The sequence below is a fragment of the Nilaparvata lugens genome, chromosome X, assembly GCF_014356525.2.
Source record: "Nilaparvata lugens isolate BPH chromosome X, ASM1435652v1, whole genome shotgun sequence".
NCBI classification, from domain to species: Eukaryota; Metazoa; Arthropoda; class Insecta; order Hemiptera; family Delphacidae; genus Nilaparvata; species Nilaparvata lugens.
In genome coordinates, this window is record NC_052518.1 from 36,484,550 (window position 1) to 36,499,460 (window position 14,911).

Here is a 14,911-nt window from a genome sequence, read left to right on the forward strand (position 1 = left end):
GTGCTATCTCCTTCAATATATCAGACATTGAATGCAATTTACTTTCAAACACTTTTTTAGTAATTAAATCAGACTGTAGTTTTTGGAATATACTAGTTGATATTGCAAGTAATTTGCTGTCTAAATATTTCCTATCTACAAAATCAGATGATGCAGTTTGCAATTTAGTGAATATATTTGTTGATATTTCAAGCAATTTACTGTCCAAGTATTCTTTGTTAACTAGCGGTGATGATTGATCAGACTGTAGTTTTTGGATTATACTAGTTGAAACTTCCTTTAATTTACTATCCAAGTATTCTCTGTTAACTAGCGACGACAATGGATCAGACTGTAGTTTAGTGAATATATTTGATGATATTTCAAGCAATTTACTGTCCAAGTATTCTCTGTTAACTAGCGGTGACAATGGATCAGACTGAAGTTTATTGAATATATTTGATGATAATTCAAGTAGTTTACTGTCTAAATATTCTCTACTTGCTGCCACTAATGACGATGTTGCTGCTGCTGATGATTCACAACCACTGTTTAAAACTAATGGTGGCGGTGCTGTTGTATTAAACACATGATGTGTCCTACCAAATCGATCTATTGTACTACTCACAGCAGTGGCGCTACTGCCCGACATCTCTATCCTTGTCAAGTGTTAAACACAAACTAACGACTAAAAGCAACATTGCCACCTAATATAATACCACTTTCTTTCAGTTCTTCAATAATAGAAGCTATTTCAACTGAATGTGATCTATTTCCCGCCTGCTGTGATAAAAGCAGAATATTTAATCTGTCTATCAGTTCATTTGGATTATCCCAGTAGACATACTGTCGACTAGTAGATTCATTTCTTATAAAACCCATACCACTAACAGCTGCTGCATCATCAATCCTAGATCTTTCTGTTTTCCTACTACTCAATGGAAATAAAGATTGAATAATTTGTGATTTATAGCCTGTATTTCTCTTTACATAACCGCGTCTATCTAAATGAGCAGCGGTAAGCTGCAATATATTACGATATTTTCTTAAATCACATTCTGTGTACAGTTTCTGGTCAGGCTGTTTTTTAAATAGAAGTTCACACAAACCAACTGTTAAACGATACTTATTATTATTGTCGATAATTAAATAACCATTGGCAATACTAATATCCTTTACACCCATATAGTATTCATTTAGTTTACTATCATAACATATACCATAAGATATACAATTATTTAGTTTTTCATTATGAAATTCACGTATATACTCATCAATAAAATCCACTGTTATTGTTGTTTTATTCAAAATATCACTTACATTAGATCTATTCAAACCCTCATCCACATCCATTTCCTTGCCCGCATCTTTCTCCTCCTCCTCCTCCTCCTCCACCTCCTCCCCCTCCTCCTCCTCATCGTCCTCTGATTCTTCTTTAAGTCTGCTACTAGTGTGTGCATGTTGTACAAGTGTATCTTTCAATTGTTTTAGTGGATTGATAATTGGTTCTAATGATTTTTGTCTAATCGAATCATTTTCCCGAATCATACTAGTTAATGATCTATGTTTATTAATAATTGACTTACGCAAACCTTTTATCCTGTAAATTACTTTACTAGTATGACGATGATGATGATGATCACATTGCACTAGTCCTCGTCTTCGTCCACGTCCTCGCCCTCCTCTTTGTTTTTTTCTTTTTAATTTAATTTTACGCATATTGCTAGTAGTAGAACGATAATTAGTTCTTTCACCTACACTGGCTCAACAACAAATGATGAGAATTGACACATGTCAATTGCTGCTATACACACTTGGATCAATATACTTACCAAGACAATTACGATATTTACCAGCATCTGGTTTACACTCGGTGAAAATTGAAATAAAACTATGATTTCTGCTTTGCCATACATCTGAACATAGATTTCTGAATGCAACAAATGTCATATCAGTTCCAACAAAATCTCTAAATATTAATTTTAAATTGTGCATATCCATTTTAAAAATAATCAGCATATTTGCGTTGTCTCTGATATGATGTTTTGAAATTGCGCCATAGCTTTGAATTAAGTACACACAATCTATGCTTTTGTGTCTGCCCATTGTGAAAAAATTACGTATTTGCGGCACACGTGTAACATTCAAATCGTCAAATATTATCAGTGAATGAGTGTCAATATCATTCGGTTGCGGTATACTTTCAATGTTGTCAGATTTATAGTAGTTTACACACTTGAGTTTTGAAAAAACAACATCCAATAATTTATACTTTTCCTGATACAAAGACTTACTGAACAAGTATAGGTTTTTGAATTTTAATCCATTTTTATCGAATATTAAATTCAGCAGTACATTTGTCTTTCCACAATTTGATGCACCACAAATTAGAATTCTAGCTGAACTTGGCAAAAACTCGCCATGCTTTTTTCTATCTAGACAATTTTTGCCCACTTGTTTTGTATCTACAATTAGATTATCAAAGTTAACTATTGCTATTGACTCTTTTGCTGGCATCATAATAATAATAACAACAACTAATCATTAACTCTTGCTGCGCGCATGCTGTTTACACATGCATGTCTACAGTTCAACTATGCTGTTAACATCGCTACATCTGATGTGTGTGTGTGTGTGTGTGTGTGTGTGTGTGTGTGTGTGTGCGTGTGTGTATACTACAAGCGGTTTATGAATGAAGAAAACACGCACATACAATGTCCACAGTTTATTAAAAATACTAGATACATACAAATTTAGCAGCAGCTAAAACAAGTGTGTTGACAATATCTTACAAAGTTGACAATACATAAAAAGTTTAAAATACATACAAAGTTGACAGCTGCATACATAAAAGGTGAAAATATACATACAAAGTTGACAGCTGCAGTAAGGTAAGTGGCGACAAATCTGAGACAGTGATAATACATACAAAGTTGACAGTGTTTTTTTTGCTAATATTATAAAAAATTGTAAATTATTACAAAGCGTGTGTTTTTCCCTTTCACATAATACAGTATAGCTGTTAGCACCAGCGTCACACGCATTAATTAAGATTAGCCATTGACATGCAATAATCTAAAATATAAATTAATATCTTTTCTTTCTTCTTATCATCATCATCATCTTCATCAACATCAGCTACATTAAAGTCTATTGATTTAATTTGTGAGTAAAGTATGTTTAGTTGCATAGAAAATTGAGCACAGATACAAGTATCTACTACATCAAATACGCTGCTTGCATTTTGAATTGCATCTTTTAAATTGTTATATGAGCATATACCTAAATGATACCTACTATCATCATCATCATCATCATCATCATCATCAACATTAACAACAACAACATCACTGTAAAATGTTTTTTTACATAAGCTAACTAGAAAGCATTTTTCAATATCAACATGTTTTACACACATTGCTTTAAGCGTACACAAAAGATCAATTATTCTTTCAATAACATTACACGCATCATTACCATTCAGCAAATAGAACAACAGTGGCGCATCCATTGCCATTGACATTATGTTTATATCATATCTGAAACAATATGCAAATAAATTTAATGATTTTTGCGCATTGCACGCAGTTTCTTCTGTTTTACAGACGGAGTAATAATATCACTCTTATCTATCCAGCTAGTTTTATCAAAGCCTAACCATTTAACGAGATATTTATTGTTTGATTTTCGTATTATTCGTTCAACTAAATATGTATTTTGTTCGGACGGTGTCAAGTTGTTTTCATCAATTGTTCACTATAAAATCTGCTTGTATGATTTCATTGTTAAGATCGCGAATTACATAGGTTGGCGGTTGTGTGGGATAAACACCGTGAATTATAAACAGTTCTGGCGACCAATTTAATCTAAAACTTTTATCAAAAACCTGACGAAACTTACTTATTCGCACTACGTCGCCTAATGCAAACTTTGGTCGATAAACTGTACGCGGCGATTGCTTTGTCTTTTTCGACTGTAACATGATCAAATGCTTTTCATGACGTCGTCTAACACTGGCCGGTGTCATGCCAATCGCTGAATGAATAGTGTTATTATATTGATAAACAATGTACGGCGATATGTTTAACCATTTTTGCGTACCGCTAGCAGTTAGTCGTTCATACAAATGTGATTTCAGTGTTCAGTTCAATCTTTCAACAAAAGCTGCCTTAATTTCAGAAAATACACTGTAATGATTAATGTTTAACCTATCGAATAGTTGTTTAACATCCTTATTGTAAAATTCACAACCTAAATCGCTTTGTTAAAGCGATTCACAACCTAATCGCTAATTTTCGTTCAACTTCTTTTCCTGTTTTAGTTTTTAATGGTTCAGCAAAAGCATAACGTGAAAAACAATTAATTGCAATCAAAACATAACGATAGCTGTTGTTTGCTCTAGCAAATTCTGGCAATTCAATTAAATCAATTTGAATGAGGTCTTTTATTCCTTTTAATATATATTTACGTCTGTTGAATTTTCTTTGCGCTGGACGGTGTAATTCCTGAGCAATTTTCTGTTGCAAATCTGACATATTTGCGGTTTCGTTCTCCCCTACACGAATGTGGGTGTGCGCGTGCTTGTGCGTGCGTGCGTGATTGTTTTTGCTAGAGTTCAGTCACACCTGCAGCACTGCTCTGTTGTCTTCAACAGCGATCTTTCTTCGTCTTCTTCTTCTTCTTCTTTAGTTGGATGTTGTTTCTGCCACCTTCTTCTTCGTGTTCGACACTGAGCTGTGTCGGAGCGGTGCTTGTTGTATCTAATATGAACTGGTTTCACTAATAGCTTCTTGCTCCACTTTCCTCTCTCTCTCTCACTGCTGCAATCAGTCTGGCGTAACACCAGAGCCGCTAGCCGTTCTGCTGCTATCAATATCTTCTCTTCTTCTCTCTTCTATTAAATAATGACCCCACGCTTTCGTATCTATACCGTTTGATTCAATGTATCTTTTTGTGTCAAATGGTGATAATGCAACTTTGGCACACGATATTTGATAAATATCATGTGAATAACTGCGTAATTGTGAAAAGCATTCACGTTGAACTAATCGATCTGTCAGAAATTTCATGTACATATCATATCTTAGTTTATTGTTTATAATTGTTCTTGCTACGCCTTTAGCTGCGTGCTTACTAAATTTTTCATAAGAACTATCCTTAATACTACTACTACTACTACTACTACTACTACTATTACTACTACTGCTGCTACTAGCACTACTGCTTAGTACATATTCGAAACTGTAAAGTTTTGCACGAAGACCGCAAAAAGCGGTGATAATGCCAGATTTTAATTCATCTTTAAATGTGCCAGGCACACCATGGTTCAATTGACTATAACAACAATGTGTGACAGGATAAGCACTTGTGTCAAAATGTTGGAGATTTTGTTTGATAACTGCATAGATATCGTCCGATTTGATATGATATAGCAACGAGTCTGTATCGCTCATGCATAATTTAACACAGCTTGGATCGAACATTTTCAAGAAAATGTTGTAGTGGAAATTCAACATTGTAAATTTACTCAAATCAAGAATTGAAAAACCAGCATAAATTGGTCAATCTAATTTTATTTCTGTTTTACACATTTGTACAGCGACAATGTCTTTGTCAAACACAATCCATCGTTTACAGCTTGGTTTTGCAATCAAACTTTCCAATTTTTTCTGATAAGTAATTAGCTTAAAATCTATTCTTTTCCTATTATTCTCCATCAATTTTCCGAACAGACTATTTGAAAGAAATTTAAGGAGGGTACGTTCAAATGAATTTTTTGCTTCCTTTCTCAGTTGCGCATTCAAATCAATAAATGGTTTAAGCCAGTATGACTGATGAAAAGCGATTACTCTATGTACAGCAGTCAATTTCATGCCCAAGCTTAAATAAAGTTTCAAATTTCTATAGTGGAGTACATATCGTTTACGATTATAAAGGGTGGCTAAAAGACGTGATGACGCGGCAGCGGCACCGGTGTCGGGAGACGGGCGGCGCGCGGCCGCTTCTCTGCACAGAGCAACAGTGTTGTCTGTTTGATATGAAGAGAACAGGTTGTAAGGCGGCTGATCTTTTAATGGTGCCAGGGGAAAGCTATTATGTAATTCGTGTAAATCAACTGGATAGGACAGGTCTGCTTCAACTATATAGCCAGTCTCGGCTTCATCGTGAATGCTTGTAAAATCGCCTAAAGCTGTAATTTCATCTTGTGATAAAAATCTGAAATTTGATTCAGGTAGCTTGTAGGCAATCATTGTATGTGCGTATAAGCTTGTACAATCAAGATAGAGCAAAAAACTATTTTCAATAGCTGGGTTATAATTTGCGCCCATATATTTATTGTTTGCGACTGCATGACGGTGGGGAATGACTGACAGACCACCGCGTAAACCAGATTCTATGAGCAAGTTCATATCAGCATTGCTAATTAATTCTAAACGTACTTTAGTCAAATATAACATTGCATTCAACGAAAAATGTGGTAACGATACAAAGTGTGATACATCCAGTTTGTAAATTGCAAAAAATACAGTCCTAAAATTTTGAAAAATATCTGCCAGCAGTAAGCAATCTGACAAAAGGTAAAGATCATGATATTCACCCAATGAGTTTATGTTAAATTCGCGCCAAACTTTCTGTGCATGCTCGTAATCTTCTACTTGCAATGCTGTGTTACTAAGTGTACTGTAAAATGAGTCAATTGCTGGCAATTGCTGTTCTTCAAATTTTTCAGCATCTGTTATGTACTGATACGGGTACACGCCTTTACGTAGTAAAAGTTTTTGATGATTTTTATCGTTGAATATTTTACACATTACTTTGAAATTAGTATCAATGTTTTCTGTATCACTTGCAAGATTGGCAACAAGTGACTGTAGACTTGAGCTTAAGAATTGATAGCTGTCAAGGAAACGTACTCGATCTACTGTAATTGTGAGGAATTTTTCCGATGAGTTTGCAATACAATCAATTTTCTCCTTTCGTCCTGCTAATGCCTTAACAATGAAATGACTATCATATCCGCGAAAATTATGAAAAAAACAGTTTAATAGTTTTGGTGCTTTTGCATTTAAATTACATGACTTGTGCGTTGCACCGAGAAAATTTCCTGTTGTATGAGAATGGTGCCTAATACGAATTTCGTTGGCTTTAAATTCATCGTTGCACAAAAAACATACTGTACTATTGTTAAAAGCTAATAATTGTTCTTCATTTAATTCAATCATGGGCACTTCTTGTTGCATATCAAAGGAACAGTTTCGACCTATGGCAATGATCTCATCAAGAAATTGCTCAATAATTTTCTCGCCAACACTTGTAGCTCTATAAACGCGTGGGCCGTAGAATATTTCACCTGATTCGTCTAAAATAATAAACGCATAGCCGCAAGCAACATGTTTTTGTGTTTTCCTTGTAAAGCTATTTCCTATATCAGTTCCGAGCAAATCATCATCATCACTTCCATCGTCGTCCTCACAGTTATTTTTTTTTTGTACAATAAAACTTTCAAAATCGGCAAATGCAATGTACTTATTTTTCAGTGTGTACGAAAAATTTTTAAACTTTAACATTTCACCCTGTTTAGGTAGTACTGTTCTTTGTATTGCAAATGTTGAACACAAATCCATATGTTTTTCTAGATTGGTTTTTCTATCACAATTTGCTTGCCGGTTAGTTGTAAATTTGTTAAAACAATATGGACAAATGAACACTTCACCATTATGCAAAGACAAGTGATGACTCAGTAGCCGTGACAATCCGTTATACCCTTGTCGCGTGTTTATCAGAACATAATGCCATTTTTTCGGTGTTGTATCATTTGACAATAGTAGAAGATTGATTTTATGTTCGCGTTGTCTGTAAATTGAACAACGGTACGGGAAAAACTTTTTTTTAGCAGCATCATAAGCAATCACTGTTATAGAAATGTTTAAATTTTTTAATATCATGCACTGTAGTAGGAAACTTAATACCGGTCAAATTTAGATTATTTTCAAATTGCATCAGATAGTCAACATTCATATTTCTACGTCTGTAATGAAAATAGCTAAGTACACTCCATACAAAACATTTACTATCATTTGTGTTTTTTACATTTATAACGGCTCTTTTTGCTTTTATAAAATCAGGTGTTTCAATGTATGTACTATTTCCGCCAGCTAAAGGATTGTAACGAGTAATATTCAAATCAAATGAAATGATTCTAACTACAGTCCAACCACTACCGTATCTAATAACTTATCAAGCGTTGATTCAATTTTCTCTACACCACTAATAAATTGATCTTGCAAAATATCTAATTGTTCATCAAGATTAATTAACAATGACGTATAACTGTAAAACGATGCGTTTGTCATAGTTTCAACGATTTCTTCTTGTTGCGATTGATCGCTGCTGCTATCAACATTTACTTTTTTCAATTGAACAGTTGTAACAAAATACCATTTAATATTTTTGTCAAAATTATCACTTTCTTCAACAATTAATTCAATTACTTTCGGCTTTAAAATTTGCAATAATGTTTGAACAACATCAATGAATATTTTTCTAAAAACAAATCTGTAGCGAACTGCACTCGAATTTATGCTAGTACTTCGTTCAATAGTATAATCCATAGTTTTTTGATTTTGCTAGTAGATGTAGTAGTAGTAGTAATAATAGGTAATAGGTTTTGCCGTCTTACCGCTTTGAAGAGGTTTGCTGCGGGTCAATGTTTTCAACTTCGTTGTCGATGTTAGTAGCAGTAGCGTTCACGACTCTCGGTTGTGATGAGTTTGTCACGTCTAGCAGAATCAATGATGCTTCAGCTTGGTGTCCACTATTACGACTGGACTGTTGCAATGATGACTCCGCGCTCACTCCACCCACATCAATTTGGCGGCCTCTTCCTCTGCCCTGAGCGATGACGCGTTGATCGGCAAAATAAATGCCGTGGCCCCGACCTTTTCCACCACGTTTTGGCGTATCACACGCTGAGGAAAAGTGGACACATTTTGCCGGCGGCGAATCGCTGCTGTCAACCACACACCATTCCTCATCCGCCATTTCCACCTCCACCTCCTTGTCGACCGCTATCGTCTCAACCAGGCTGAAAAAACAAACATATAGAATGAAATAATTGTATAGAATAAAATGACTGTGTGTGTGTGTGTGGTGTGTGTGTGTGTGTGTGTGTGTGTGTGGTGTGTGTGTGTGGTGTGTGTGTGTGGTGTGTGTGTGTGGTGTGTGTGTGTGTGTATACATTTATTTGCAAACGCACATTATTGGATGATCATAAATCTGTTTACAGATAGTATATTTTCCAGTTTACTTCAAGCACAATTATTACCTCCTCAGCCGCCATTATACATATTTGTTTGCAGTTGTTAGAGCAAGACAATTGTTTTCAAAATAGAAATTAAAGTAGTCAAATTGTTTACTGCCACGCCGCCGCTTTTTCAGTTTGATTGTTAGAGTATAACATTTTAATCATATTGTTTTCCAATCATTATTGCCAATGAAAACGTGACAATGTTTTCACCGCCAATCATTATTGACAATGAAAACACTCACAAAACTTGTTGCTACTTTTTTACAGTTTGTAAATTAATTTCAAAAAATATTTCATTATACTTACGTGTTGATTGTTGGCGTTGCTGCTTCTTCGCTTGTTGCTGCAGCTGCTGCTTTATCGGATTGTTGGTTGTCCATTTGCACTGTGCATGAAACGTCACACTATAATCGAATGCAAGCAATATCATGTCGCTCGATGCTTTTATAATTTTGAGCCGCTCGGTACCATCAACTGTCAGTTTGTTATCACGCAGAACATGTGGGGGTTGCAATAATTATATAAGTATGCATGTGCACTGCACAATGAATAAATTAATATCTTTCACTCAGCTAACATTGGCAGATGTTAAGTCCGTTACAGAGACGCAAGGTGCACACATTTTGCCCGTTCCTTAAGAAATTTGCAAACGTTTCCTTATCAGTGTTCCGGGAATGAAACATCTGTACTAAATTTCGCATACAACATATGCACAAAACAGATATACTTTCTTTGAACTTCTTACCATCTATATTCATCAAGTTGATAATATATAATGACGAAAAACTGCGTCCTCCTGTTAGTATCAGTTTGAAACTTCTACAACACTACGTCGATGTCAGCAGATCAAACCTCGCCTATGGCAGCACCAATCAACAGCGAAACCAATGTGAGTTTATTATTATTTTTTCCATTTACTCATTTAGCAAACTGACTTGAAATACATTCTTCTAATCCAACAGTAGTTTTCTGTTTGTTGTCAGTTTTCTTCTCATACAAATTTAGCAAACTAATGTTATCAGTCTTTTTCAACTGAATACTTCTATTATACAAATGAAGTTCTTCTAATGTCCCCTAAAACTGATTACCCAAATCTACTTATAGGAGGATGTCTTTGTTGCTCTTCACACGTACAAACTAATCTACTGCTAATTAAAACACTGTCATCCCTTTGCGCAATCAGTCTTTTTCAACTGAATACTTCTATCATACAAATAAAGTTCTTCTAATGTCCCCTAAAACTGATTACCCAAATAACACTCTAGGTGGATGTCTTTGTTGTTCTTCACACATTGAATGTACAAACTAATCTACTGCTAATTAAAACATCCCCTTTGCGCAAACTAAACTGGAATACTTATCACACACTGTACAACTGCTAATAGGTTATGTCTTTATCATCCTCTTCTTCTTCTTCTTCTTCTTCTTTTTCTTCTGCTTCTGCTTCACACACTTGACTTTTTTTAACAAAATCGCAATTTGGCGATGATTGAATGTGTAAATCCCTCAATTGGTATTTATTGATCGATGTGTCTGCCCACATATGACAACCACTGCAAATAAGACCAAATCCATTCGAATTTGAAAAATCAATACCATAATAAAATCCGTCACTTGCTAACTGTTTGAAATTTTTCGGCAAACATTCCATTTTCATAAATGAATTTTCACGTTCGTATTGTTCATTGTAGTCTGGTTTTTTCTGAAAAGTTGACGTTGTACGAATATTACCAACAAGATAATTGTTTATGAAGCCGCACTTCGGTGACCATTTTTTATGTTCAAAAATAGCATAATCACTCACTTCCCAATTTTCCAAAACTACATTGCAAAAAACACATTTTGTTCTATCGAAAACTTTTAAAAAGTAGAACCCGGCCTCTGCTAAATGATTCGGTTTTGGATATTGATGCGGCCAAATAGTTTTATTACCTTCAAAAAATGAGTCAAGCCTATCGATTTCTTTAAAGTAATTTACCGCTTTCTTCTCATCACTATCGTTGTTGTTGTTGATGATGTCACTGTTGTTGGAACAATGAATGCAACGCTTTCTTGCTCGCGGCAACATTTTCAAACAGCAACTGAAAAATAAAAAATAATATATTTTTGCTAAACTTAATTTTTTTCTACAGGAAATTTACACTAACGAGTTGTGGTCCGAGGACGGGGCAATGGCTATGCTGGAGGCCGAACTATTGCGAAGCGACGCCGCACCCGCCGACGTTGGCGTCAAACTGTTTGATGAAGACGATTCATTAATGGATCTATTGACCAGAGCTGAGAACCAACTAAAGGAACAAAAGCTCTGGCAGTATCCTCTTCATCAAACAGTTCGGCGCCAGCAACAGGTTTCCAGCCTCGATCACCCTCCCCCTTCATCGCCGCATTGCCAGCAGCTTGTGGTATACACGCCACCACCACCCGCCACCCGAGCTGCTGCTGCCCGGATCCCCCCGCCCCCACCGTCACAACAAGAATCCCCCCCGCCCTCACGGTCACATCACACCAACAAGGATGTCCCCCCGCCGCCGCCGCCTCTACCTCCGCCACCGCCACTCATCCTTATAGACGTCCACGCGCAATCTTAGGATCTAACTCTATGCGGCATGAATTTGATTTCGATGGACTGATAAGGTTTTCAGATCCATCCCGACGTCATACAATTGCGTTAAAACATTTATCCGATGCATTTCAGTATCCTGTTTTAGGTGCGCGTGTTGTGCGCTCCTACAACAAGGATGCTGTTATCATTAGGGTAGCAAATGTAGGACGTCGGGGCAACGAAGATGCCGAAATTGAAACTTTCATGCCGCATAGATTTACTACTAAGATTACGCGTGCGAATGTGCAGTCGTTTAATTCAGGTTGCCACAATTTAATAATGCAAGTTGTTCACAGCGAAGGTCGTTCCTCTGATATAAGGCTGAATCGACGGTCGCGGCAGCGGCCGTAGATTCAGCTGATCAGAGGAACATTTTTAAATTAATAATATTTCAAATTTTAAATTTTTTTTTTTTTTTTTTCAAATTGTGGCAATTTGAATTAAAGGATTAGGTTTCTTTTTCTTATAAATTTATAATTAATTTCTTATAATAAATTATATATGTTGATTATTGCACTTCATTCAACTTACATTGTGCGTGTGTGATCAACAACTGTGCACAACTGATGTACAATCATTGTTCTACATGACTATTTATAGTCAAAGGTTAATGACTTCACACAAACATGTTCAGACATGTCTGGTCATGCATAGCTGCACACACGCGTCATACATGAATGCATTCAGTTGCATGTCACTGCAAACTTAGTTTGCCAGCAGACACGATGGGAGTCAAGTCAATAGGACAAGAAATGAAAATAATCATAGTATTTGTTACATTCATAATATACACAATTAGTATGATATTACTCTTATACTATACTCTGAGTACTTGTACATTGCACAATATTAGAGTTGAAAATGTGTTAAATTTTTCATCATTAAACCAATCTGTAAAAGACAGCAGCAGCAGCAGTACTGCCAATTTAAGCGTAAAAGCTTATAATAAAGCACATATATTATCTTATATAAGACTATGTGTTCAATCTCAAATGAATTATAAAACATCGAAATTATTTGATGATGGACTAGACAAATGGTATGCTTATATGAATGATCAACGTAAGGTTATTTGTAATTTTTTCAACAATTATACAGCATTGAACAGTTGTATAACATAAACCCATCGTCTGGTGATAGTATTTCGAATTTTCTACTAATAACAACATTACAACTTTGTAATATTTTTGATAGCGAGCCGGAGCCGACAACGGTTAGGTCTTAAGGGGATTAACTAATTTCTATTTAGTCAGGTTTCAACATTGCTATTGAAAGGATGGTAGCAAAAAAGTCTTGCCTTCGTCGTCGTCGACGAGTGCGACGTAAAATTGGCACTGGTATTTTATCGAAACTTAGCGGATTTGCATCAACCGCCCTTAATAAAATTGTCGATACATTACCCCTGGAGTTGCATATCCCCTCCTACCGCTTTTGCGGACCCGGCACCAAATTAGATAAAAGATTAAGGAGGGGGGACAAAGGAATAAATAGTCTGGATGAAGCATGTAAAGAGCATGATATAGCGTATGCGCAGCATAGTGATAATTCGTCGCGAAATGTGGCTGATCGTCGTTTGGCTGATAAAGCATGGTCTGTTTTTAAAAATCCAAACACAGGTTTAACTGAAAAAGCAGCCGCATACTTAGTTACAAATTTGATCAAAGCTAAAGCTGCCTTTGGTGGGGGTAGAGTACAACGGAGGCGGCGGAATAATAGAAGAGAAGGTTGGAAAAATAATTCATCACTACAAGAACAAAGAAGTGCACATTTACGACAAAAAGCAATTAAACATTTAAGTAAGCACATAGCTGGTCAAGGTTTTTATTTAAGACCATATGCGCCCTTGTATAAAGGCGGTAGAATCATTGAATCACCTTCACAAAGAAGAAGGACAACAAAGAAGAGGACGAGGAGGAGGAGAAGAGCACCAAAGAAAGTGAGAAAATGAAGATTAATATACAAGGACCACTGTCAAATTATGATCTACTAGATTGGGCTGATATTTTAGATATTAAATTGCGTGGTATTTATATGATTGATACATTGCCAAAAAGAATTAATTTAAATGAAAAATCGATCATAAATTTAGACTCGATCATGAACAGTGGAACACACTGGGTGGCTTACAAAAAACATGCACAAAAAGTATATTATTTTGATCCAATTGGTAATTTACAGCCGCCCATACAATTGATAAACTATTTCAAACAACAACCAAATGTTGAAATTTATTTCAATTATGATCAATTACAAACACTAAATAGTAATGTATGTGGTCATTTTTGTCTTTTATTTCTTGCAGATGCGTTATAGCAGACAGTTCACTTGTAGATGTGTATGAAAGAAGGTGGTAAAACAGTACACAATGGTTGTAATAACATTATCATCTAAAGACAGTAGCAGCAGCAGCAGCAGCAGCAGTTGTTTAATTGAAGTACTTCCCACTGTACTAGAGCTAGACGCACGCTATCAATATGAAATTGGATTGATTAATTTATGGACATACAATAGTGTACCGAATATAATTAAAAATGTCAACTCATCTTTCAAGTATGGTGATAGCTTGATTGATTTGGATACAGGCTTCTAAGGAATTGATCGTATAATAAATGAAATAAAGAGAAAATTGAACGTTGATAGTTCAAATCTAATTATACAAGAGAATAATACGACAATGCTATGTGAATTGAAAGCGGATAAAGATGTTGATTTAACAATGAACACATCACTAGCCGATATACTCGGTTTTGATAGAGAAATTCTTGTAGCAAATAAATGGCATTATTCTAAACGTTTAGTATCCATTACAAATATAACATCGTTCCAGGTTACTTGTAATATTGCATGCGGCAGTTATCGAAATGGGCAAGAGGTTCATACAATTTTTGAATTTCTACCAAAGGTTGCACCTGGTTTTCTAATAAATGAATCACCATCGCCAATTATTTACTTTCCATTAAACACGCACAGAATTCAATCTATTGTAATTCAAGTAGTTGATCAGAATGGTAAACTAGTTGATT

General features: G+C 35.5%; 1 protein-coding gene across 1 annotated transcript; it reads right to left on the reverse strand.

Moving 5' to 3' along the window:
* Window positions 1-8,217: 8,217 nt before the first annotated feature.
* LOC120354993 lies at window positions 8,218-10,073 on the reverse strand. The gene is made up of 2 exons (XM_039443218.1): window positions 9,593-10,073; window positions 8,218-9,064 (listed from the first exon to the last, which is right to left on the reverse strand). The coding sequence occupies exons 1-2, from the start codon at window positions 9,664-9,666 to the stop codon at window positions 8,656-8,658; spliced, it is 483 nt and encodes a 160-aa protein (XP_039299152.1). The 5' UTR covers window positions 9,667-10,073; the 3' UTR covers window positions 8,218-8,655.
* Between the last annotated feature and the right edge of the window lie 4,838 nt (window positions 10,074-14,911).